Below are 23,536 nucleotides of genomic sequence, written 5' to 3'. Positions count from 1 at the left end.
ACTGGGCTTCTAAAGAGAAGTCAATGTTCCCCCTCATGCTGTCTGGAGTCCCCGAGCCCCCCACCAATGGTGCTCATTGCTAAGCCCGTGAAGGAGGCTTCCTGGGGGGCTAGTGGTGACCCCGCTGGCAGAGAAAGTTTGAAAGGGCACTTGGGGAACAGATTCACATCGACTTCAGTCAGAGAGCTTTACTCCTGTGGGGGAGGGGGGACAGCTGGGGTGTGGTTCTGAGCAGGTGGAGGGAAGGTGAAGTTCTGGGGTTCCCAGGGGAGGGGGAGGAGAGGCGTTGTCCTCAGGTGGCTCTGGGTGAAGAGGAGGCGGAGGAAGGCCAGGGGCTTCAGTGCCATCAGCTGATCACACAGGGACCTTTCTCCTTGAAGGGATTCTTGTCCTCGGGGATGCCTTGAAGAAGAGGATCGTTTCCTGCCTGGGCCTCCACATATGCCTTGATTTCTTTTCCTGTCTTGGACACCTGTGGGGGGACACAATGCGGGTGCAGCCTGGGGTTTGTTGTGCTGTTCCTCCTCAGAATGAATGCCCCGCTTCATCCCATGAGGCCAGAGGACAGAGATACGCGGAACAGGCAGGTGGGAGAGAGGTACAGCCTGGACCCAGCCCATAAAGATGGTGAGGGACTGTGTCCAAGCCAGGGTGACAGCGGAACACCCTGAAGGCGCCGATGCTCAGAGAGCGGTGACAGCCACACGGGCCAAGCCCCATCCCAGAGCGCTGCCTGCTCCTTCCAGGAGTCCTGTGTCCCATCACTACCTCCTTTAAGCCCCAGATCCCCAGGGAGAACAGGGAGTGAGGGAGAGGGGAAAGGCTCACCAGGTCTCTGGGGTTCGTCACTTCCTTCCTCAGCTGCTCCACCTCCATCTTCAGCAGCTCCTTGTCACTGAGATCCTGGGCCATCTTCCCCTAGGGACACTCAGCAGTGGGGGCAACTCCTCAGCGTCCTCCTCTCCGCTCTCCACACCCCGGCTTGTAGCCTCGCTCCTGCCATCGCCCTCAGGGCAGGCAATGTAGGGGCACTGCACCCTCCCAGGTCCCGCCCATGAGGAACAGGAACCCCGAGTCTGAGGACAGAGGCCCAACTTTTGTCCTGGGCAACCTGTCTACGGAGCAAACAGGGAACTAGAGCAGGGAGAAGTCTTTTCATGAGGACGCTTTGGAAAGCAACCTTATTTTTCTCGATCGGGGTAGGCATTTCTTTGTTGTCCCCAGGGCCTGGCAGGGGTGGGTCCTTCGGGGTACTGGTGATGAAGCAGCATGCCCGGCTCTCGTTCTGACCCCAGCTCCGCTGCTTCCTCACTGTGTGGCCTTAGGCAGGTCACTAGACTTCCCTGAGTCTGACTTTCCCCAGCTGCAGCACAGGAGTAAGGATAGCACCTGCCACAGGTGGCTATTGTGAACGCGGAGAAAATAATGCCTGTAGCTCGTTTCCTTCCCGGCCCGACACAGAGCGAGTCCTTAATACACTTCTTATTATCACTGATGTGATTGTCATCATCACTCTCAGTAGAGTTATGGCCAGCGCCTGTGCTGGGCTAGACCCCAGCCCAGGGAGCCCTCAGCCCCTCTCACCTGCCAGGAAGGAGGGAGCTCTTGGAAGCCCTTGTGTAGCCCTGACAAGACGCTGCTTGAACTTGAATTCTTCCTTGGCCGCTGAAAGTCTTCACATCAAGCAGATGGTCTGGAAGCCAAAAGCTTTGATGCTTAAGCTGATCAGAGGCTCCAGGTTCTAAGCCTATCATCTGCCTGAGCCCCCAAGCCCTCCTGACCACCTCGGACCACAAGTAAGCCAGGGAACAGAGGCCGCCCCCCTCTCTCTGACGCTAACCTACCTTCTTATCATCCTGCCCTGTGTCAGCTGATGCTGCCCTCAGGGACACCCCCCAACCCAATACCATCGAGTCCCTTCCAACTCAGGGCCGCCTCACATGTAACAGGAGGAGAACTGCTCAAGGGGTTAAGAAGTGCTGACCTGTCCAAAAGGTGGCCAAGCCTTCCTCCTATGGTCCTGCTGCATGGGTTCGACGCCCCCAATCTTTTGATTAGTGGCCCAGTACAGTCTGTTTGCACTACCCAGGCGCTGGTCAGAGCCCCCACTGGCACTGTTTCCCCAAATCCCAAGCTCCAGCTCTACAAGGGTCTCCGTCTCCATTGCCTGCCTGCCTTCTCCACCCCCTCGCCCTCCTCCCCTCCGAGGTGATGCTGAAGTGGTTCTTGTTGCCAACAAGGTATGTTCTGGCTCAGCTCCCTGTATCCTTCACCCAAGAAGCCTTCATGTGCCCTAGAGAACTCCCAAAGTGGCCTCTTACATGGGTCCCCTAGCTCTGCCGTCACTCACTCCTTCAATCAAGATGGACTCTTGCCAACACATTTGTGCCGGTTCACAAGTGGGGACTCGGTTGCTTCCAATGCCTCTTGGTGGTCTCTCAACGCCTGCCTTCATAATGCGTTGCCTCGTCAGTTCCCTCTAGCCAAGCGGTTCTCCACCTTCCTCATGCCGAGACCCTTCAATACAGCTCCTCATGTGGTGGTGACCCCCAACCATCACATTATTGTCGTTGCTACTTCTTCACTGTCATTTTGCTACTGTTATGAATCATAATGTAAATATATGCTATGCAGGATGTATTTTCATTGTCACAAATTGAACATAATTAAAGCATAGTGGTTAATCACAAAATAATATGTAATTATATATTGAGATATTTCTGTGTTTTCCGATGGTCTTAGGTGACCCCTGTGAAAGGATCGTTCAACCCCCAAAGGGGTATCAACCCACAGGTTGAGAACCTGTTGCTCTGGCCCCTGAGTAGGGGGTCTCCCTGATGACAGTCCCCAGCACAGGGCCCACATACTGATCTTTTTTGGTCTCCTCCGAGGACACTCCCCCCACCCCCAGGACTGCGTCCTTTAATGGCATCCCTGCTCTGGCTGATGACTGCCAATGACAAGGGGATGCTCTCATGGAGCAGATGCCTTTAGGGACCCAGATACAGCCCCTGGGAGGTGTAAGCAGTCAATGAGCCTGAACACCGCTGAAGAAAGGCCTGGTGATCCTACTTCAGGAATATCAGCCACCGAGAAGCCCAGGAGCACAGCCCTCCTCTGACAGTCAGGGAGTCCTCATGATCAGACTCAGGGTAACTGGGAGAGGCGCCAGGTGACAGACTGGACATGGAGAGGGGACAGGAGGTGGCCGTGGCCCAGCCCGGCCTCATTGACAGTCCCTTGCCAGGATCCAAGTCCCACTGAACAGCCGTGACACATTGACCCTGCCGTCCAACAGGACCCTGGCGGTCAGTCAGCCCAAGTCCCCATTAATGGGCGAGTGGAGCCCACTCCCCTTGAGCCCAGCTGGGTGCCCTGTCCGCTGCTGCTTGCCGAACCAGAGCCACTGAGCTGGAATTTGAAGCTGGTGCCTCCCGTGGTCCAATCTGAGTGGCACATTCGGTCACCCGCGCTCCGGTCAATCATATCTTGGGCTGCCTGCATCAGACACGGAGCATGTCTAAGGAGGGGCAGCAGCTCTGAACAAGAGGGCAGTGGTTGGAGCCTATCAGCTGCTCCGCAGTGAGACCTGGGGATCTGTTTCCACAAAATGACAGGCTGGGAAACTCGATGGGACCGTTCTGCTTGGTCCCCAGGCTTGCTTTGAGCAGGAATGGAGTGGAGTGCAGTGGGTGGAACCCTTTAGCGGCCCGCGAGCCTCTCCCAGGGAACCTCTCGGTATGTCCTTCCTGGTGTCCAGCCCCGAGTCCTTCTGCTGTTACAGGCTATTATTCTCCATTGGGGCTGACTACCATCCCAAGTCCCCTCCAGAGCGACTGGCGTCCATGTCCTATCCGCCCTCCACTCCCTCGTCCCTTGGTGACTCATCCCCAAGCTTCCCAAGGAAGCCCCCACCCTCTGCCCTTCCTCCCCCTTTCATGAGTGGAAAATCCATCTCCACCCCCCAGGGCAGGCCGGCCCCTTCCTCCCCAACCTCCCACCCCATCCCCCAGCATCCAATTTCCTCTCCAGGACCAGGGAGCAATCACCGCTGGCCCGGCCTTGGCTTCCTCTGCTGGGAGGGGGTTGAGGGACTGGACCCTCAAAGAGACCCCTGGCTTCCCCCTTCTCTGGTCAGGGGACAGAGAGGCCCAGGCCCAGGAAGTAGGGACTTGACTTCCTCTTGTCCCGGAATGAGCCTCTGTCCTTTGCAGGCAGATTTGGGTCTCACGCAGAGGAAACCAAAAGCAGTCAGCGGGAGGGAGGGGAGGCCCAGCAACCAATCAAGGGCAAGGTGAGACTCAAAACCCGCTGGCTCCCCGGGGAGCAGCCAGCGAGCGGCTGGGGGCCATGGCGGAGCTGCAGCAGCTGCAGGAGTTTGAGATCCCCGCGGGCCGGGAGGCTCTGCGCAGTAACCACAGCGCCCTGCTTCGGGTGGCCAACTACTGTGAGGACAACTACATGCAGGTAGGTGGGCAGGCCTGGGACTCTCTGACAGGTACCAGAGAGGGCTCAGCGGTGGGCTAGGTTGGGACTCAGGACCCCTCCCATGTGAAATTTGACCTTAACCTTGTCCCCAAACTCTAATCCTGACCAGCCAAGGCCCTGCCGGTTCCTTCTCGCTCCCAGGGTCTCAGAAATACCCAGGCCAATGCCATCCCACTGCTGGACACAGCCTCACCTGGGGTTCACCTGCCGCCCGCCTTTCCCCACAGGCCCTGGTCCTCACACCGTCATTCCATTCTCAGGATGGACTAGGAGATAACTTCAGAAGAACTTCCCAGTCATTACAGTGAAGTAGAGATGGACAGGAGGAGTGGCGTTATTTCCCTGGTACCTTGAGGGACAGTTGAGAGCCTGCCGATTGGGCTGGGGCCACGGGAGGGCTGACCCCGAGGCAGGGGTGTGGACCACATGACTCCTGGCCAAAGAGGACGAGGGAGCGTTTTAGAGTGGTTTTTCAGTTGGCCGGTTGTCCCAGGACTGAGAATATCGATGGGTGGATCTAGTATTGAGGTCCTCACTACCCTGCATGTCTACCTAGCCAGGCCAGTCTCATTATTTGTACCTTACAGATGAGGAAGGAGCCCTGGTGGTGTCATGGGTTACAGACTGGGCTGCTAACTGCAAGGTCAGCAGTTCAAAACCACTAGCTGGACTCGATGGCAGTGAGGTTGGTATTTCTTGGCCTGGGTGAGGAAGGAGGTTGTGCGGGAGGCGAGGTGACTCGTCCTAAGTCACACAGCCTGGGCGCCGCAGGGCAGGCCTCAGCCCAGCCTTTCCCTCGCCACCCTTCTCCTCCCTGGCATGCAGTGTGACAATAAGACCGTTATTTGCATTCTCTGTCCTCCTTTTCCTCCGCTCCTTTAGAGGCCACAGGTTTTGCCTGTTACCCAAGCAAACAAACAAACCAGCCCAGCCGGCAGCTGTCGGTCATTTCAAGTCCCGGCCCCCCAGGTGTGGCACATCAGGACTGTTCCTGAGGACACTGGGAGGCCGGGAAGTCTTGTGCCAGGCCTTCCTGCTAAGGTGTCTGGGGTGGTTTCAGACTGCCAACCTTCCCACAAAATGCTGACCGTCTGGCCACCTGCTGTTGGGATAAACTCTCTCTGTAACCTGAAGTAGCCCAGATTCTGAGGAGGCCCGCCTCCCGGCCCAGCGCTGCCAAGACCAAGGAGCACGTGCGGGTGAGACAGTAGGAGACTGCAGAGGGACAGCCAGCAAGCGGGCATTGACAAGGCTGGCGGGGGATGGGGACTTGCTTGGGGCCAAGCCTGGTCCCTGCTCTGCCTCAGTCAGTGCTCACCCCAGTCCTGGGAGGAAGTATCATTCCAGTTCACAAATGAGGAAGCTGAGGTTTGCAAGAGCCAAGTCACTTTCCCAAGGTCTTGAAGTGAGCAGCAGAAACCTAGATTCAAACCCAGAAATCCCACTCCAGAGCCCCAACATCAAGCGGGTCTGCTGGGTGAGATGGAGCACGGCTTACAGGCCAGTTCGTTCTCTTGGCCCCGGAAGAACAGGGGACCTGTCCTTTCCATTCCCAGATGGTACAGATGGGCAACCCAAAGGTCAGGGGTTTGAATTCAGCCAGCGGTACCTCGGAAGAGAAGCGTAGTGATCCACTTCCCCAAAACCACCCATAGAAAACTCTAGAGAGCAGAGTTCTCCGACCTCGCCAGGGTCCTCAGGAGTCAAGTGGTGCTGTGCCGGCCGCACCGGTTTGGTTTCCATTCCCTCTGTCAAAAACAAACAAACGCACTGCCGTCGAGGGGATGCTGGCTCATGGCGACCCTCTAGGACAGGGTGGGACTGCCCTTCAGGTTCCTGAGACTGAGAGTCTTCATGGGAGCTGAAGGCCTCACAGTTCTCCCAGGGAGTGGCTGGTGCTTTCGAACTGCTGACCTTGAGGTTAGCAGGCCAACGCTTAACCTAACGCACCCCCAGGGCTGCTGTGCTTCCTGCAGATCTCACGTGTGTCTGGATGGGCCCTCGTTGGGGTACACAGAGCAAGCACGCAGGATCCGGGGTCACAGAGTCTGGACTCCAAGTCCCAGGCTAGCCACCTGCCAACTACCAGGACTGTGGCAACTTCCCCCTTTCCCTTCCCCGGGGGGTGCCTGCAGTGAGAGAAGCTGTAATCATGTGTTAGAGTCGGCCTTTACCCCGGGCCCTGGCCCTTAAGCAGGGCATGCTCCATGGTAGCTCTTGCCATGTCTGTAGTATTGTTACTCCGTGCAGAGGTAAAAAGCACACGGTGGATAATAGAACTCACATGGGGAGGGGTGAGCTTGCAAGGAAAGCCAGACCCCAGTGGGAGTCTCAGGACTGCACCATCGGTCACTTCTCCAGGCCTCTCTGAGACTCTGTCCAGGGATCAAATGCCTAGGGAGGGCTTCTATGGCTTCCCGGAGCTGTTCTCCATGAGGCCTGGTTCCCACGGCCTCCACGCCTTCACCCACAAACAGGTGTCAAGAAACCCGTGGCAAGGGGGGAGGGGAAGAGAGAACAACTTCAGATGGGTGCTCTGCAGAGTTCTTGGGTCAAGGTCGACTGAGTTTACAGACAAGGTTATTTGCATGTCGTCGTCATCCCAGACCTCACTTTGGGTCAGGGTGCAGCCGCCAGCCTCTTAGAGCAGGGCCCGAGCCCCTGCTTTCCCTATTTGTGTTGCTAATTCCACATGCCACTCTGGGGTGGGGGGGCTGCGGGAGAAGAGGGGAGAGCTGAGAAATCAAGGGGTCTCCCTCTGCAAGCAGGACCTTGAGCTAGAACAAAACCTGCTCTCCTAGCTGATTGGAACCTCCTGGTGTGAGTCTGTGACGCCCTGGAGATTCAGGAGTTCACAGCTTCACTGCTAACTGCAAGGTCCAGGGTTCAAACCCACTGGCTCCTCCCCCAGGTGAGTAAGATGAGGCAGTGTGCTTCTGTAATGATTGACAGTCTCGGAAATCCTATGGGATAGCTGCAACTTGTCTCCTAGGTCACTTTGAATCAGAATCCAGTCCTCAGCATGATCCACTCACACTGTTGGGTTTTGTTAGGGTTCCGTTGATTAGCTTATCTTGTTAGGGCTCTTGGTTACTTAGGCTGATGAGATATAAGTGGACGTGCAAAGGAGTGTCTCTTTGGGTGGAGCAAACAGCTGGGAGGGGAGTCTGGGAGGTGACCCCAGGAGGGCTGTCCAGGAAGGGCTGTCCCCTTGTTAGTGCCAGCCTGGCTCAGCCAGCGGTGGAAACTCCAGGACCCTCTTCTGAGCATTCCAGGCCTGCTCCCCACTCTCGGGTCCTGGGGGTTACCCGTGGGGCCCAGGAAAGAGACCCCTTCCCTGGAAGTCTACTGGCCTTGTCCTTGTGCCCAGTCAGAGAAAAAAAGGTGCCAGGCAGAGCCCAGCAACTCAACCCCACCGCTCAGACCTGGCCGGGATGAGGAAGCAGCCTGGGGAAGCAAAAGGCCCAAGGCGTTTGGTCCCAGCCCCCACAGTCTGATCCGGGACTGGAAAACCTCTTCTGTCTCCAGCCTCCCCTGCTCACTCCTTCACCACCGACGGGCAGCATGACTCTGGCCACCATTTGGCAGGGTGCCTGGCATGCAGTAGGAAGATGCCCAGCAAGTGCTCAGATCCTCATTCAGCCCATGAGTTAATTCGACAAACGCATGTTTATTAAGTATCTTCATGTGTCAGGTATCATTCCCCGGGTCCTTTAGACAAAGCCCGCTCACTGGCATTGAGTCAATTCTGACTCATGGAGAGAGTAGAACTGCCCCTGTGGGTTTCTGAGACCGTCAACCTTTAGGGGAGTAGAAAGTCTCCCAAACAGGAACGTCCCGGACCTTGTGGCACTTACCTTTTAGTGGAGAGGGATAGAGGGGGGGAAGAAGAAGAAGAAGAAATAGAGAAATCATTTCTTTTTTAAAGTTAAGAATTTGATTATCAAAATTATGACATCTTTTGTGAAAGCATAAATGTCACAACAGGTGCAAACACTTCACTTGAGAAAGAAGCGATGACTTCTTCCCTTCCAAGAGTAGCCCCCTCCCCGCCCGCCCCCACCACCTGAGAAATCGCTTCTGATAGTGCTCAGTGCCACGAATAGAGGAGAACAAGGTGGAAATGATAAAGAGTCCATATGAAGGTCAAAGGGAACTTTTGAATCGGGTAGTGGGGTTCCGGTGTCTCTGAGAAGCTGAGATAAAATGTTAAGATTAGAAAAAAAAGAGGTCTGGCACGTGCAAAGGCCCCTAGGTAGAAAAAAATCTTCTCTACTTGCTGCTGTGGAGTGGATGCCAATTCACAGCGACTCTGTACGACAGGGTAAACGGCCCCTGTGAGTTTCTGAGACTGTCACTTTATGGGAGTAGAATATTCCCATCTCTCTCCCATGAAGCACCTGGTGGTCCCGAACCCGCCAACCTCTTGGATCACAGCCCAATGAGTAACCACCACACCACCAGGGATCCTACAGGAACAACCTTAGCCTATTTCAAGCAATGGCCTGTGTGGTTGGCAGGAAGAGGGGAACTGCAGCGGATGAGGGTGGAGAGAAGGTTCGGAAGTCTGGATTTTGTTCTCGGGGTATTGGAAAGCTAGTGAGGGGAATGGATGAAGCCGCTCCTTTCTAGGCCTCAGCTTACTTAGCTTTGAAATGGACCGGATCACTGGTTTCCCAAAGGCTCACTTTTGCGTTAAGGTCACATGAGGAGGAGAAGGAGCCCTGGCAGTGTGGTTGGGGAGGTGCTGGGCTGCAGCTGGGAACCACCAGCCAGCCTTCCCAACAAAAGATGACGTTTGCTCCTTCCAAATGTTTTGAGAACGATGATGGCAACACATGTACAAATGTGCTTGACACAATGGATGGGTGGATTGTGATCAGAGCTGTATGAGTCCCCAATAAAATGATTTAAAAATTAATTAATTTTAAAAAAGGATTTATCCTTCAGAAATCCATAGGGGCGGGTCTACTGTCCTATAGGGTTGCTCTGAGTTGGAATCAACTTGACAAGGAATTTGGTTTTAGGTTTGAGGAGCAGAAGGGTCACCTGAGGAGCTTTTAAGGGCACAGATTCCTTGGCCTCCTCCACCCCTGGAGGATTCTGGAGTGGGAACAGCATGTTGTTTGTTTTTCAGTTAAGAAGATCCCTTCCAGTCCATTTTCCTTCCTTTTCCCCTTCCTTCTACTCATCCCTTCCCCGGGAACAGGGCAGCTCTCAGGAAAGTGGCAGGGCCCTGGCAACTCCATCCCCAGGGGGCCTTTTGAGAGAGGCTCTCTTTCCCTCCCCTGGCACTCATTCCCCAGAATGGCTCACTGGCTTTCCGAATGCCACTGAATGCCCTCTTGCCATCATAACATCCTTCTGGAGATGCCCTGGGCATTCATCTCAGCCTCCCCTGCGTTCCCTCCTGTGCCATCCCACTCTGCCAGGGGCCTGGGGGAAGGGGCTGGCCTCATCAGGTCAGGACGGTGTGTGTTTCAGACTTCAGACAAGCGGAAGGCGCTGGAGGAGACCATGGCCTTCACCACCCAGGCGCTGGCCAGTGTGGCCTACCAGGTGGGCAACCTGGCCGGGCACACCCTGCGCATGCTGGATCTGCAGGCAGCCTCGCTGCGGCAAGTGGAAGCCCGTGTGAGCACGCTGGGCCAGGTAAGGGCTCAGGGAGGCTTCTGGCTGTGGTCTCTGACTCTTCAGCCCCACTCAGACATATCCTCAGCAGATGCCTCTCCCTGCTTTTTTTCCCAAGACCAGGGGCCGGACTAGTCCAGAGGGCTGGTCCTTCCCAAGGTTTAGCACCCCCTTATCTCTGTGGCTTTGTCTCCATGGTGGGCTCTCGCTGTCCATGTAACAAAGAGCTCCTTGAAGACAGGACTTTTTCCTTCTCCAAAGTCCACCCTGCAGTTAGCCAACTGGCTCTATCAATCGCGAGGGCTGCATAGTCCCCCAAAGAGGCAAATGGACCGTTTCATTCTGGAAACAAAAGCAAACTCCCTGCCCTCCCTGCCGGGGAGTGGATGCTGACTCACAGCGACCCTATGTGACAGGGTAGACTTGCCCCTGTGTTTCCCAGCTGGTAACTGTTTGTGGGAATCGAGAGCCCTATCTGTCTTTCTCCCTCGGAGGCACTGGTGGTTCCCAACTGCACTCCTTGTGGATCGCAGCCCCACAAGCAGACCCCAGGGCTCCTCTCCCCTGAAGACAGGAACCCCAGAAATGCCCCAGAGGCAATGTTCACTCGGCTCCCTTGGCAAAGACTTCTTCAGCCCTGGAAACTGCCACCACCAGGCAGTGCCCCCCACCCTTCTAGCACACACGCCCTCCTCCTTCCTTCCGGGATCCTTGACCCAGGGCTTGCCCGGTTCAGCACGCACACAGACCAGCTCCGCATCTGGCTCTGGCCTGCGCCCCAGCCACTGGTCAGTACACGCTAGGTGGGGTGGGGTTGGGGTGCCCTTTTGGTGCTGCCGGTTTCTCCCTAGAACATTCCAAATGGAAGGTTATTCGTTTATTTGTCCCCTAAAGAAGGGAACTGACCCAGCAAAGGCCTCTGCCGCCTCCACCTCACGCAGCCCTCCGCAGCTAGCCCGTCTCCTCCCGGCTACCCCCAGGATTTTGTTTTCTCTCTTCCTCCCATTCCTGCTCAGCTAAGAATAACCCTCATTTGTTTCCACCAGGAAGTTGCTCTAAAGTGGCTCCATCCTTCCCCTGCTCAGAACACAAAATGAAAAAAAATCCAGATTGACGCCACAGAGTGGATTTCGACCTTATAGGACCGGGGAGAACTGGCCTTGTTCACACCCGAGACTTGGGGGAGAAGAAGTCCTGGCCTTTCTTCCCCGGCCCCCTCCCCCACCTCTGCTATTCTTCTCAGTTGCTCATTGGCCTCAGGGATGAAGCTGTCTCTTGACCTGGCCACCTCCCATGATCCCTACCCCCCACCTCCAAGGTCTCCATGGGACAGATGCCCCCATGGTCACCCCAAACCCTGTCTTGCAGATGGTGAACATGCACATGGAGAAGGTGGCCCGCAGGGAGATTGGCACACTGGCCATCGTCCAGCGCCTGCCCCCTGGCCAGAAGGTCATCGCCCCTGAGAGCCTGCCGGCCCTCACACCGTACTACAGGAAACCCCTCAACTTTGCTTGCTTGGATGACATTGGCCATGGGATCAAGGTAGAGAAAGGCCCCACTGCTTCCCGCTCCTCCTCGGCGGCCCAGCCCTCTTCCACCTCCGTTTTGCCGGTGATCTTCCTATTCTTGACTCCCTGAAGTGTAATACTCCCACGACCCCTCCCTGTCCTGAAGACCTTCACCCTGTACTCCGATCATCTGCGTCACATCCTGAGGCCCCCACTGTGGGTGCCGGGTGCGAAGGGGAAGAGGGGCAGGGAGGATGTCAGGGTGTGTATGAGAACAGCAACTTCCTCTGTCTGGGGGTTTGAGGTCACCCTACTGAGCCATCAACCCAGAGCGGCTGTGGATGGGGACACAAGGCGGAAGGGGGTGGGGTCTCTTCTCTGCCCACCTCCTTCTGAGAGTTGGGAAGGGCACCTCAAGCCCCCCCCTCCCCCAATTTTGCCAGTTCCTCTGCGTGCACATTTCTGAGTAGATTCCGACCCCACACTCCCTCCTCCACTCCCCATGCCTCCTCCTAGGAAGCTCTCTCCGCCTTCTCCAGCCACCTTCCCTCTTGCTCCCAGGAGCCCAGCGGGCTCCATGCCCTCATCCCCAAAGCTGGGGACCCCACCACTCCCTTGTGTCACTTGGGTGCTCCAAGTGCCCTGGGACCTCAAGTTCTTCAAACCCAGCTCCACAGACTGGCCAAAGTGGCCGGTGGCCTCTTCCCTCGGGATGCTCCCGTCAGAGTATAATCAATTAGGGACCACCGGTCAGTCAGGCTGGGCCTGCGCTCTGAGATGGTGGTGATGGGGGAGGGGACATGGGTGGAGGTGCCCCCACCCCTCATCCCCGCTGTGCTGTGCAAAGGAAGTGGCCACCAGACTCTGTCTGTGCCCCAAAGTGTCTGTGGTCCGGGCCGTCGGCGGCCCGCAGCAGCTTAAGCCCCAGGTCCCAGGCCACGAGCTAGACGGACTGGGGGGGTGGGGAGGGGGTGGCGGGCCAGCTGAGAAGTAGAAATAGGAACTTGCTGGGCCAGCGCGCTCGTGCTCCCTCCCAGTTAGCAGCCCTTCCCTCATTTGTTTCTTCTCGGGAATGAGATGGGGACTGTCCCGTCCCCACACAGGTCAGCCCTGCCCACTCCCTTATAGGACCAGAGCACGCAGCTGTCGCGGACTGGGACCCTGTCTCGAAAGAGCGTCAAGGCGCCTTCCACGCCCGCCTCCGCCACCCTGGGGTGAGGCTTGTCAGTCGGATCCGGTGGACCCCCTCCCCTCCTCGCCCCCAAATGACACCAGCTGGCTTGTCTTCCCCACCCCAGTCCCTCCTTGCTGAAAGATGCCCCTCTCCCGCCCCCAGGAGGCCGCCCCGCATCCCTGAGCCCGTGCAGCTCCCGGTGGTGCCCGATGGCCACCTCTCCACGGCCTCGTCCGTCTCCTCGTTGGCCTCGGCCAGGTGAGCCCTACCGCGGGGTGGTGGGTGTCCAGGCCTGCCCAGTCCCAGCAGGCGCCGCTATTGAACGAACGCGCCCTCTTCTGTCTCCAGCAGCGCCGAAGGGGTCGGTGGGGTCTTCCAGATCAAGGGGCAGGGAGCCCCCCTTGCCCTACCTCTCCCTGGCCCCGTGGCCCCACCCGCAGCTGCTGCCTTCCAGCTGCCCCCTCCGCCTGAGGAGCTGTCGCCACCCCTGCCAGGTAAGCGCTCCCTGCTCCTCACTCTATGCGGAGTCGCCTTCTGCGCTGACTCTCCGCAGCCCGCCTTCTAAGGTGAGGGGGTGCGGGCTAACAGCGGGTCTGTAAGCTTCCACCTCGCTGAGCCCAATACCCTGAGATCTTTGCAACCCTCTCGGCCCCCCTTAACCCCCCCTCCCTGTTAGCAGGTGAAGAAGTGGAGGCTGGGGCAGCGCGGGTCACTTATCTGAGGTCACCCTGCCCTGTGGCCGCCTGGCTGCTCCCAAGCTGATGCCCTCTTACTACCTGCTTACTGAGCACCTAGGGGTACCGCGGGAGGGGTCAGGTGGGGGGGCTCCGGGGCCCTACTCAACAAAGTCATTTCTGGGCACTGAGGGTGGCCTTTCTGCTTTCCCTTCTAGCCCCTGAGCTGCCTCTGCCCTTGGACCTGCCCCCACCTCCACCCCTGGACATGGACGAATTGGGGCTGCCGCCCCCGCCCCCAGGGTTTGGCTCGGCTGAGCCCACCTGGGTCCCTGATGCGTACTTGGCGAAAGGTACTTGAGAGACCTGGGGTGGTTCTGGCCTCGTGGGGGCTGTACCCCCCATCCCCCCAGAGGCATCTCTCTCCCTCCCCCCTCCCAGCATTTGAATGAACAGATCCAAGGCTCATCTTAGGCCTGCTGTGGGCAGGGGAGCCTGGCATCCAAGGTAGACCCAGCTGGGAGGGGCGGAGGCCTTCAAGGACTGTTCCTGCACCCCCCAGCTTTTCTGCAGCTCATGACCCCCCCTTTCCTCCCTTGCAGTGGTGACCCTGTACCCATACACCCGTCAGAAGGACAACGAGCTCTCCTTCGCCGAGGGCACCATCATCTGCATCACCCGCCGCTACTCGGATGGCTGGTGCGAGGGCGTCAGCTCCGAGGGGGCTGGCTTCTTCCCGGGGAACTATGTGGAGCCCAGCTGCTGACCGCCGGGTGCTCCAGGCTCTGCGCCTGGCCACTGGCGAGCTCCACCATCTGGTCGGGGCCAGGCCTGCCTGCTTCAAGTACTGTGCCCTCCCAGCCCCGATAGTGGGACAGGGTCTTGGCGGGTAGAATGAGGAGCCAGCCAGAAACCCGTTTGTTGCCAGTGAGGAAGAACTGGGAGCCAAGAACTGTTCCGGCTTGCAGAGGTCACGGCAAGCGAAGTATCCAGCCACAAGTGCCAACTTTGAATAAAACCTTGGACTTCCTGGTGGCTGCCGGGCAACGCTGGGGGGCCAGAGGGAGGAAGCATTTAAGTCAAGGCCCCTGCGACACATAATTAGCAGTTAGCCTCTGCTAATTACCGAACCTCCCTAGGGTGACTTGCAGGAGCCCTGGGGCGGAGTGGTTATGCACTGGGCGTTGGAAACCAGGAGCTGATGCACGGGTACAGACGGGGCTTTCTCTGTAACTCACCGGAGCAGCTCAACCCTGACCTGTAGGTTAGCGATGCGTTCACACCGACTCCATAGCAGTAAGTAGAGGCTGTCCTCGTTCTCCCCGCCTCACCCTCTTCCATCTTCAGTGAGACCCCTCCCCTGCAGTGAGTGCTGGTGTAGTGTGCTTTGTGTTGTCTAGATTAGTCCTGGTGGACAGCCCCTGCCCAGGAGTAGACACCACCTCCCATTCCTCTAGGTGGGGCTCGGCGGATAGACACCACCTTGACCGCCGTCCTCAAGGTTGCGGTGCAAGAGATCTCAGACACTTCCTCCCCCTTCGCCTTCTTTATAGCTCCCAACACCAAAGAGGAAGGAGTTTTGATGGCTCTGCTTAAAAACATCATGGCTTTCTGTTCCACACGGGGCTGTGGGAGGGGGAGGCTCGAAGGGCCTAGCCCACGGGGGCGACTTTGGTAAAAGTCCCTGGTCTCTTGCTGCATAGACGAGGCTGGGGGTGAGAGGCGGCGGCACTGCCGCAGGCTGCCAGGGTCCTCGGAGCCGGACGGTGCGCCACCTCGTGGCACCACCAGGCGGTGACTGTTTCCTCTGGCTTGTTTTCCTTGGGTGGGGTGCTGGCGGGTGGGTGGGATGCCCGTTTAGCAATAGTGTGCGATCGTGGGTGAAGCAAGGTGGAAGAGGCCTGGGGTCGTCGGCGGAGGGAGCATCTTCTCTCCAATGGGAGTAGCGTGAACCATAGGTGGCTGGGCCCTAGAGGACTTCCGGACTCTAGGTCTCCTTGAGAGAAGACCAGGGAAGGGGCAGTTAAAGCAGCGAGAGCTGTCACTTCTCGCCTCTGCCACGGAAGCCCTTCCAAGGAGCGCGCCCCGCCTGGGTTGGCCAAGCACCGGATGCTACTGTAGCGGCAGAGCTGGAGAACTGCATAGATAGAGACCGCTCCGAACCCCCCCTCTCCCACCTCCCAACGAGAAGAGGCCGCAATCCCCCCGCAGCAGTGCGGTCCCCGAGCGAGCGAAAGGGAAGGGGGCATCATCCACTAGTCAGTCTGTCCCACTCGCCGCCCCCTGCGGCGGCCGCCCTCAGCACGCCTTCAGCACCTGCTGCAGGTGGAGGCGCACGTCGGCGGCCGTCTCCCAGGGCACCACGCCGGCGCGGAAGGAGCTGGGCTCGGCCTTCTGCGCCTCCTGGATGAGCCGATGCATGGGGTAGCCGCGGCGCGGGAAGGCCACGTCGCCCCCCGCCAGCAGCCTCATGGGGCAGAAGTCGTTGGCGCCGTCGCCCACGTAGAAGAGGCGCTCGAAGTGCACACCGTCCTGGGCTCGCTCGCGCAGGTAGTCGCTGAGCACCTTGTGCTTGCACATGTTGGCGGGGCAGCGCGCGCAGTTGTGCTTGTGGAAGGGGCGCAGCGCCAGCAGCCCCCGGGAGTCCGGGCCCGAGGGGTTACTCAGGATGCGCCGGAACAGGCCGTGGTGGCCGGCGGCACGCAGGGAGCTCTCGATGCCGAAGGTGTTGGCGTCGGAGATCAGAATCACCTCAAAGCAGGCGCCCTGCTTGGCCACGAACTGGAGCAGGTCGCCCATGCCAGGCGACAGGGGGATGGCCTCGTAGACGGCGCGCAGGTCCCGGGGCCGCACGCCCTGCTCGCCCAGGTACTTGAAGACGCGCTGCATGAAATCGTTGTAGAAGCCCTCGCGGTAGGTGGCTCGCAGGCTCTCCGGCAGCTGCTGGCCCGGCGCGGTGCGCACGATCGAGTCGTCGCTGTTTTCATCCACGATGGTCTCGTCGAAGTCGAAGGTCAAGAGGAATCTCGGTGCGCCCTGCGCAGCCATCCCGCCGTCCTGGGAGCAGGGTGGGGAGGAGTGGGGAGAGGAGGAGGGGGCAAGCGAGAGTGGGCGCGGCGACAGCCGGCCGGGAAGAGGCTGGTTAGCAGGGCTGGGCCTGAGGCTGAGGCGCGGACATATCCAAGACCTGGGGAGGACCCAAGACCGGTTAAGCAGGGCGGAGCAGTTCACAAGCCTGCCCCGCCCTCCCCCCCAAGCATCCTACATCAGAACCACTGCAAGGGTGGCCTTGGGACCTGTTTTGCGGCTCCAATCTGGAATCTTAACAAGGGAGGAGCTTAGGCGACAGGAGGGCCTTGCATGTCACCCTTTGGGGCTTCCGGCTCTGGCCCTTAGAGAATCCCCCTGGTCCCCTGTTGCTGGTGTGGAAAGATGTCCACTCGTATCCTCATGGCAGGCTCAGGATGGGTTCTGGGGAGCCAAGCTCCAGGGGCCAAGGCTTCACGCCAAAGGAGAAATGTGCCGCCAGCCAGGGCCTTCCCGCTGGCCAGTGAACAGGATCGGAGCCCTTGGGTGGACCTTACAAGACCCAGGCAGGCTCTCTGGCAGCTGCTTCTAGGCGGACACATCCAGGGAAGGGACAAGGCTTTCCCGGGCATGATGCTCAGGGCCCTGCGCTGATGCTCATCACTTTCACTTGCCAATTCCCTGGGAGGGGCTTGTCAGCGGGTGGGGTTTCTGCCAGGGTCCGAAGCAAGCAGGCTGCCGAAGAAGCAGTGGGGCTTGGGGAGGTGGGAGTCCCCCAGGCCAGGCCACGGCACACCTGGGAAATGGGAGGGAGAAGAGAGAGTGCAGCAGTGGCTGAAAAGGCAGGGCCCCAAAGCAGCTGGTAGGGGAGGAGCTGGGTGTCAGGCAGCAGCGAGGAGGGGAGGGCAGGAGGCTGTGCCAGAGGAGCCTGGGGACAGACAGCTGGATAAAGATAGTGAATGGGAGGGCCTCCCAGAAAGCGGGGACCTTAGCCAGGACAAGTAGAGGACTGGGGACCAAAGGGCAAGTGTGCAGCAGCCAAGGCAAGCAAATGGGGACAGCAGGAACCCCGCAGCTGGTCCCTGTCACCTTTGCATGGAGCAGTGAGACTGGGTACAGGGGCAGCTTCGGCTCACTCCCCACCCGCATCCCACCCAAGCCCGGAGACAGACATTCCCTCTGGCTGGTTTCTTCCTAAAAGCCTTTCAGTCACTCGGCCTGGGGTGTCAATGGCCCAGCCCACTAAGAACACAAGCCCAATCCCCTAAATTCCAGAACTTGGATTTGAACCTGGCTGTCTGTCTCCCAGGAGCCAGGAGAATGCAGTAGTCCAGTGACCAACTGCGAACCCACCTGCTGCTCCACAGGAGAAAGATGAGGCCGTTTGCTTCCATATATAAAAACCGCAGCCCTATGGGGCAGTTCTATTCTGTTCTAATGAGTCAGAATCAGCTTGATGGCCAGGGGTCACCTGCTTCCCTAAAGTCCCTTTGACCTCAACCCTAGAGTCACCCTGTGGTCTCACCAATAGCTTGCCTGGTGTCTCAATGGCCTTGGGGTTGAGAAGCATCAGTGCCCCACACCTGGGATAGAAGCTTCTGGGGATTAATGGAACCTTGGTGGAGGTGAGGATGAGACTCAGACGGCCTCCTCTTAAGAGACCCTTGAAGGCCGCCACTTACCCTAGACAGGCATCGGAGGCCAACGACTGGTAAGCATCCACTCATTGTCAGCACAGCACCCGAGGCACCCACCGACAGTAGGGATTCGTGGCCTCTAGCTGTCTTCCAGAGCTCCTGACAATACAGGAGGTCCATTTGAGAAGATGGGCCAGATGTTTTTGCATCCCCTGCCCCCCTACCTGCTGCCCACCTGCATCGATCCCCTCTTCTGATTTCCAGGAACCATTGCCAAGGTCTCAGTAAAAGCCACCCTACCAACAGGCCCAGCACTTAGGAGACCACATAGTCTCCTCGGAGCAATTCCCCAAGATGCTGGAGAGGTGACGGGTGGTGCTATTAGAAACCCAGAGAGGTTGACTGATTCGCCCAAAGGCCACCAAGTGGAAGTGACAGAGACAGTTCTGAAAACCAGATCCAAGCTGAAGTCTAGTGCCTTTTCCTCTATCTGCCACGGACCCCTCACACAGGGACACATTCCAGTTAACACAGAAAGTACCTGCTCACTGTGCACCGCTCAAAAAAGAATAAACTCGCTGCCACTAAGCGGATGCTAACTTATATAGACCCTATAGGACAGGGCAGACCCGCCCCAGCGAGTTTCTGAGCTTAGCTCTCTCTGTGTGGCAAACAACCAGGAAGAGAGTATATGAGACAAACTTTCAACATTCATACATTAAGGATGAGGCAAAGGGTCCCGTGGAGGAAACCTTCGTGTTCACGGGTTGGAGATCCGTCTCACTCATATTCTCTTAAGTAAGTTATTCCCCGTGATGTCTCCCCATAATAATGCCAAGTTTAAGGTGCTACCTGCAAACACATGGTCACTAACTATACACTTGGAGGTCAACTGCTGGAAGGTCACCTACCTGGAGGTTGTCAGTCATCTAAGGCAATCAGACCACAGACCCACTCCCCTGGTTCCCCTGAAGGAGAGCCCAAAGACTCCTAAGGTCAAGCCGATTAAGGGATGACCCAGGTTAGGCTGCCATCTTGACTCTGGAGCCCACCTATCTTGTTATGTGTATGCTTTCCTGTCACATGTGTGCCCCTAGTGCCTCCCCTTCCTATTGTGTGTACACCCCTAGCTCATCCCCCTCCTGTTATGTAATTAGGGGGACTTGCATGCCCCTAGAGTATATGTAAGCCTCGGTTGGAAATATATTCTCTCTCTCTGCGTGGACCTGGCTCCTAAAATCATGATGGTCTTAGAGGTGGGCACTTGCATGCTTTATTTTTTCTGATGTCTCTTTAATTTACCAACTGCCCCTTGGACCCATTCGATTGTGGGGGCTGGTATCCCACAGCTATGGGACTAGAAAGTCCTGTGTTTCTCTAGATGAGAGTCTGGTGCTTTTGAACCTCTGACCTTGCAGTTAGCAGTCCAATGCATAACCATTACTTCCCAGAGCTCCTCACTGCACATCACAGGCTCCTGAGTTCCACAGATAATAGCGGCTTTGAAGGGTGGCAACGGGCTGCTTTTGGAGTTCCTGTTTTTAGTCTTCTGACTCCCGGATCCCCAAGAACAAGATTACTTAAGGCCCTGTGCTGCTGTTAGTCAGGAAGCCCATTGTCTCAGCTAAACAGCATGTCCTCAAGCAAGTTATTCTTGCACTTGGAATTCAGGAGCCTGACGAGCAGTGAGGAAAAAACAGGTGCTTTGTAAACTTGGTCATCTCACAATTGCTCCTATGCTTGAGCCCAGTGTTACAGCCACTGTGTCCATGCATCCCGTCCAGGGCCCTGCTCTTTGTTGCCGCCCCTCCTCTTTACTGAGCCTGATGATGTCCTTCTCCAGAGATTAGTCTTTCCTGACATGTTCAAAGCATGTGAGATGTAGTCTCAGCATCCTTGCCTTTAAAGAGCATTCTGGTACTCTAATTGGGTTTAAATCTCTGGCAGACTTTGGCGATGGGGTTGTTTGCCTTCTTGGGTCCTTCCAATGCAGCTACAGGGTACCATCCACAGCTCCCAGCGCCCTTTCTGCTCTGGTCTCTCCACTTGAAGTTGAATAAGAAGAGGAGGCAGCCGGGGCAGAACCAAGAAGACATTGAGCAAAAACCTGACTGGCTGCTGCCCTCTGGTGACCACCATGGGCATCACAGCAAACCTCTGACTTTGTCAAGGTGACTCTCCCTGGACCACCTCTGTATCCAGAGAAGGAACTCGTGAGCTTCAGGACAGAGACTGGGATATCCAAGAGGCAAGGACACCCCCCGCCTGGAGTGGGGGACCCTAGCACCCTCCATCTTGGGTTACCCCAATCCTCTCAGCTCCCTGATCTTCCGTGCACTAAAGCCCTTCAAGCAATGATGAGATTGAGGCTGTGGAGTGGCTTTCACTGGAGAACTTTCTAGGGCAGGGGTTCTCAACCTGGGGGTCGCGACCCCTTTTGGGGAGTTGTTGAGCGACCCTTTCACAGGGGTCGCCCGATTCCTAACAGTAGAAAAATTACAATGATGAAGTAGTAACGAAAATAATTTTGTGATTGGAGGGTCACAACAAGATGAGGAACTGTATGAAAGGGTCGCGGCATTAGGAAGGTTGAGAACCACTGGTCTAGGGGCACGGAAAAGGTCCAAGCAGAGCGGGAGTGTGGGAAATGATGGGAGCTTGGAAAAGGTGAGTCAGAGGCACTGTGGGAGAGAGGCCCGAGGACAAGGGAGTCATAGGTGTTGAGGGTGGGGACGATCCTATGGGAGGGAGTTTCAGCCTTCCCAAATCCTGGTTGATATGACCTGTCAGCCTGTCTAAAGAGGAAGGTCGGAGGCACTCCCGGTTGTAAAGGCAAACTCCGCCGGGCATGTGCCAGGCCTTCCCGGGAGAGGGAAGGGCACATTCAGAGACAACACAAAGTGCTACCCAAAGACCAACTTTTTGTCGTCAGAGCAGAGAGCCAGGCACCTTGGGCTTCTTCCCCCTGCAACTGAGCCAACCATGTGAGGATGCCCTCCTCCCTCAGCCGTCACAGGGACCCCGGCCGGCCCTCCTGGACCCCCGTGGGAACCTTGCTGTGGCTGTTGGGGGCCATTAGGTGGGTTCCGTCCCTTTGCACAACGAATGAAAATACAGCCCTGTCCTGCACTACCATCAAAGTCGCTCCCATGCTTGAGCCTCGGTGGCACCCCATCTCCTTGCGGCCTACCTCCCCTTAAAGTCTCACCAGGATACTCACTTCTGGCAGCTTCGTCCGTCCGGAGGAATCAGCTCTTGGGTCGCCGAGTCCCTCTGAGAAAGTGAAGCAAGCCCTGAGCAGTCTTCTCAGGCTGGAGCAAGGAGAGGAGGGGTTCTGGGAGGTGGTCCGGTCCAAAAGAAGGCCCCGCCTCCCAGACGCTATAGCCAATCACAAGCCCTCACCTACTTCTCCAGCTTTTTAGACAAATGGTCCCAGACGAAGTCTGTGGCCATGGGTGGGAGGGTCGCCAGGCGAGAAGGGGGAGGAAACTAGCCCCTCTGGCTAGGCCCTAATCTGCAGCCCCTCTTTTAATTGGGTGGGTGGGGCTCATGGGAGTTTTCCACAGGAAATGTGCAGGATGGGGGCAGAGGGGTGGGGAGGATCCCAGACAAGCCACAGTTCTAAATCCTCTGCCCAAGATCAGCTCTTCTCTATCCATCTTTAGGAATCAGTCCCGGCCACCCCACTGCCACTCCTGCCTTCCTTCCGACGGTGCGTGCGGCCTTTCTTGCTCACCACACCCCAGCAACAGATAGGAAAAACAGATGCCCAAAGGTCAAGTTGGCATCCTAGTCGTCCCAGCCAGGATTAGAACTCGGGGCTCTCCGGCGACTCTGGGGGAAAGTGCCGCCTGAGATTCAGCCGACTGACCCTCAAGCCTCTTTTGGGTCGTGAACCGGTGGAGCTGACCAGCTCGTGTCAGGGAGGAAGTTAGGATCGAGATCCACCTCCTGCTCCCGCTGCCCGGGAGGGACGAGATGGAGTGGAGAGGTTCCGTGGGCAGGGGCAGGGAGGTGGCAGCTGTGGGTGGGGTGGGGGCAGTTATTTTTAGAGGTGGCTGGAAAGCCGGAGCTGTGGCACAGCCCCAGCTGGCGGGTACCTGGCTCCAATGCAGGGGATGGGGGTGCGCAGCTCAGGGAGAGGAGGGAGTCGGTGGGTGACAAGGCGCAAGGCTCTCACTATTCCTGAGAGCCAGGAACAAGCCTGCGCTTTGCCACCCCGGCACCGTGTGCCCAGGGTCCAGAAGGGGGACTCACTCGTCTGTCCCAGGGGCTTGCCCCCACCCATTCCCACTCGCGTTGGGGAGCACCCTCAAATTCCACACAGCCCCTGCCGCCCGCGGGACCCCGGCCATCTCCCGACCTCCCCGAGCCTGGCACTCACGTGGGGGAGGCGACAGCTGTGGTCTGTCCCGGCTGAGTTTGAAGCGTGAGGAGGTGGAGGGGAGAGGAGCGGGGGTATTTGGGCGTAGGATGGAGCAAGGGGTGCTTACGGGAATTGGAGGGGACGTGGCGTGTCTTCTCCAGCCCCTGGTTTAGGGACACCGGCTCACGAGTCCCCCCAATCCCGAGGGGCCGTGGACGATGTACGCCTGGGCCGTCCCCTCCACCTGCACCCCATCCCCCCGGGCGATCGCAGCGTCCCCTTTAAATGCCCGGGAGCCCGAGCCCGAGCCACCGCCGGCGCGCTGCGGCTGCTGCGGCACCGGGGCCCACCGCAGTCCCCGTACGTCACAAGCGACTGTCCTATCAGAGCGGCGCCGGCGCACATCAAAGGGGCGGGCGCGCGGCGGGCCACGCCTCCTGGCTGCCCCGGAGGCGCCCCGAGAGCTAAGAGCCCGAAAGTGGGATTGGGCGCCGGCTGGGGAGGGAGTCGGAGGGGGCAGACGGAACGCGTCTCGGTCCAGAAGTGTGGTTGCGGGCTCCTCAAGGGGTGACAGTAGACATATATGTCACCCTCCTCTCCCACACCTAACAATGTCAGAGCTGGTGACTTTCGCCGCCGCGTCCTCCGGGGTTTGGGTCCCTGAGATTTGCAGAAATGCATCCCCGCCCACAGCCCGCACCTCGTCCTGCGCCCGAGCCGGGTGGTAGGACCCAGTATGGACTCTCCCACGTGCGCGTAGCTCCGTGCCCTCTGCCCTCCAAGTGGAGGCACTGCCTCATCCTGGCCCTCCCTCCCTGGGGACCCTTCCCCCAGTGACCAGGCGTGGGGGTGGGGGTGGGGGAGCGCAGGCAGGGGCTCGACGCCCAAACTCTGAGTCGGGGGACCGAACGGCATGCCCCTCGGCCAACGGAATTATTCGTGAAAACCACACTCTCCCCTCCTTAGGAGCCGCTGCCCCCTTAGTGCTCTCCCAGCCAGTGGAGGGGGGGAAAGCAGGGTGGCTCGCA

The 23,536-nt window shown here is 58.0% G+C and overlaps 3 protein-coding genes across 6 annotated transcripts; 1 reads left to right on the top strand and 2 right to left on the bottom strand.

Annotated features, from left to right (window-relative positions):
* Positions 1-173: 173 nt before the first annotated feature.
* Positions 174-4,714, bottom strand: GNGT2 (G protein subunit gamma transducin 2). Of its 2 annotated transcripts, none has more exons than XM_045299867.1 (4): positions 4,682-4,714; positions 1,585-1,693; positions 829-927; positions 174-472 (listed from the first exon to the last, which is right to left on the bottom strand). In XM_045299867.1, exons 3-4 carry the CDS (start codon positions 910-912, stop codon positions 347-349), a joined length of 210 nt encoding a protein of 69 aa, XP_045155802.1. In that variant the 5' UTR covers positions 913-927; positions 1,585-1,693; positions 4,682-4,714; the 3' UTR covers positions 174-346. The 2 variants fall into 2 exon arrangements, with proteins under 2 accessions (XP_045155802.1, XP_030744089.1); XM_030888229.2 differs by having other exon boundaries at positions 829-918.
* ABI3 (ABI family member 3) lies at positions 4,098-14,508 on the top strand. Its single transcript, XM_004707075.2, has 8 exons — positions 4,098-4,467; positions 9,973-10,140; positions 11,488-11,664; positions 12,759-12,844; positions 12,967-13,062; positions 13,153-13,298; positions 13,697-13,831; positions 14,081-14,508. The coding sequence occupies exons 1-8, from the start codon at positions 4,351-4,353 to the stop codon at positions 14,242-14,244; spliced, it is 1,089 nt and encodes a 362-aa protein (XP_004707132.1). The 5' UTR covers positions 4,098-4,350; the 3' UTR covers positions 14,245-14,508.
* A 497-nt stretch (positions 14,509-15,005) lies between these two features.
* On the bottom strand, positions 15,006-22,753 carry PHOSPHO1 (phosphoethanolamine/phosphocholine phosphatase 1). 3 transcript variants are annotated; one of them, XM_004707074.2, is made up of 4 exons: positions 22,527-22,753; positions 21,363-21,453; positions 18,188-18,301; positions 15,006-16,535 (listed from the first exon to the last, which is right to left on the bottom strand). In XM_004707074.2, the coding sequence occupies exons 3-4, from the start codon at positions 18,230-18,232 to the stop codon at positions 15,777-15,779; spliced, it is 804 nt and encodes a 267-aa protein (XP_004707131.1). In that variant the 5' UTR covers positions 18,233-18,301; positions 21,363-21,453; positions 22,527-22,753; the 3' UTR covers positions 15,006-15,776. The 3 variants fall into 3 exon arrangements, with proteins under 3 accessions (XP_004707131.1, XP_045155800.1, XP_045155801.1); XM_045299865.1 differs by having other exon boundaries at positions 22,636-22,753; XM_045299866.1 differs by lacking the exons at positions 21,363-21,453; positions 22,527-22,753 and having other exon boundaries at positions 15,006-16,665; positions 18,188-18,271.
* Positions 22,754-23,536: the final 783 nt, after the last annotated feature.

The sequence above is a fragment of the Echinops telfairi genome, unplaced genomic scaffold, assembly GCF_000313985.2.
Source record: "Echinops telfairi isolate 266 unplaced genomic scaffold, ASM31398v2 ScPeMD7_7458;HRSCAF=8496, whole genome shotgun sequence".
In the NCBI taxonomy this organism is placed as follows: domain Eukaryota; kingdom Metazoa; phylum Chordata; class Mammalia; order Afrosoricida; family Tenrecidae; genus Echinops; species Echinops telfairi.
This window is presented reverse-complemented; position numbering and strand designations above follow the sequence as displayed.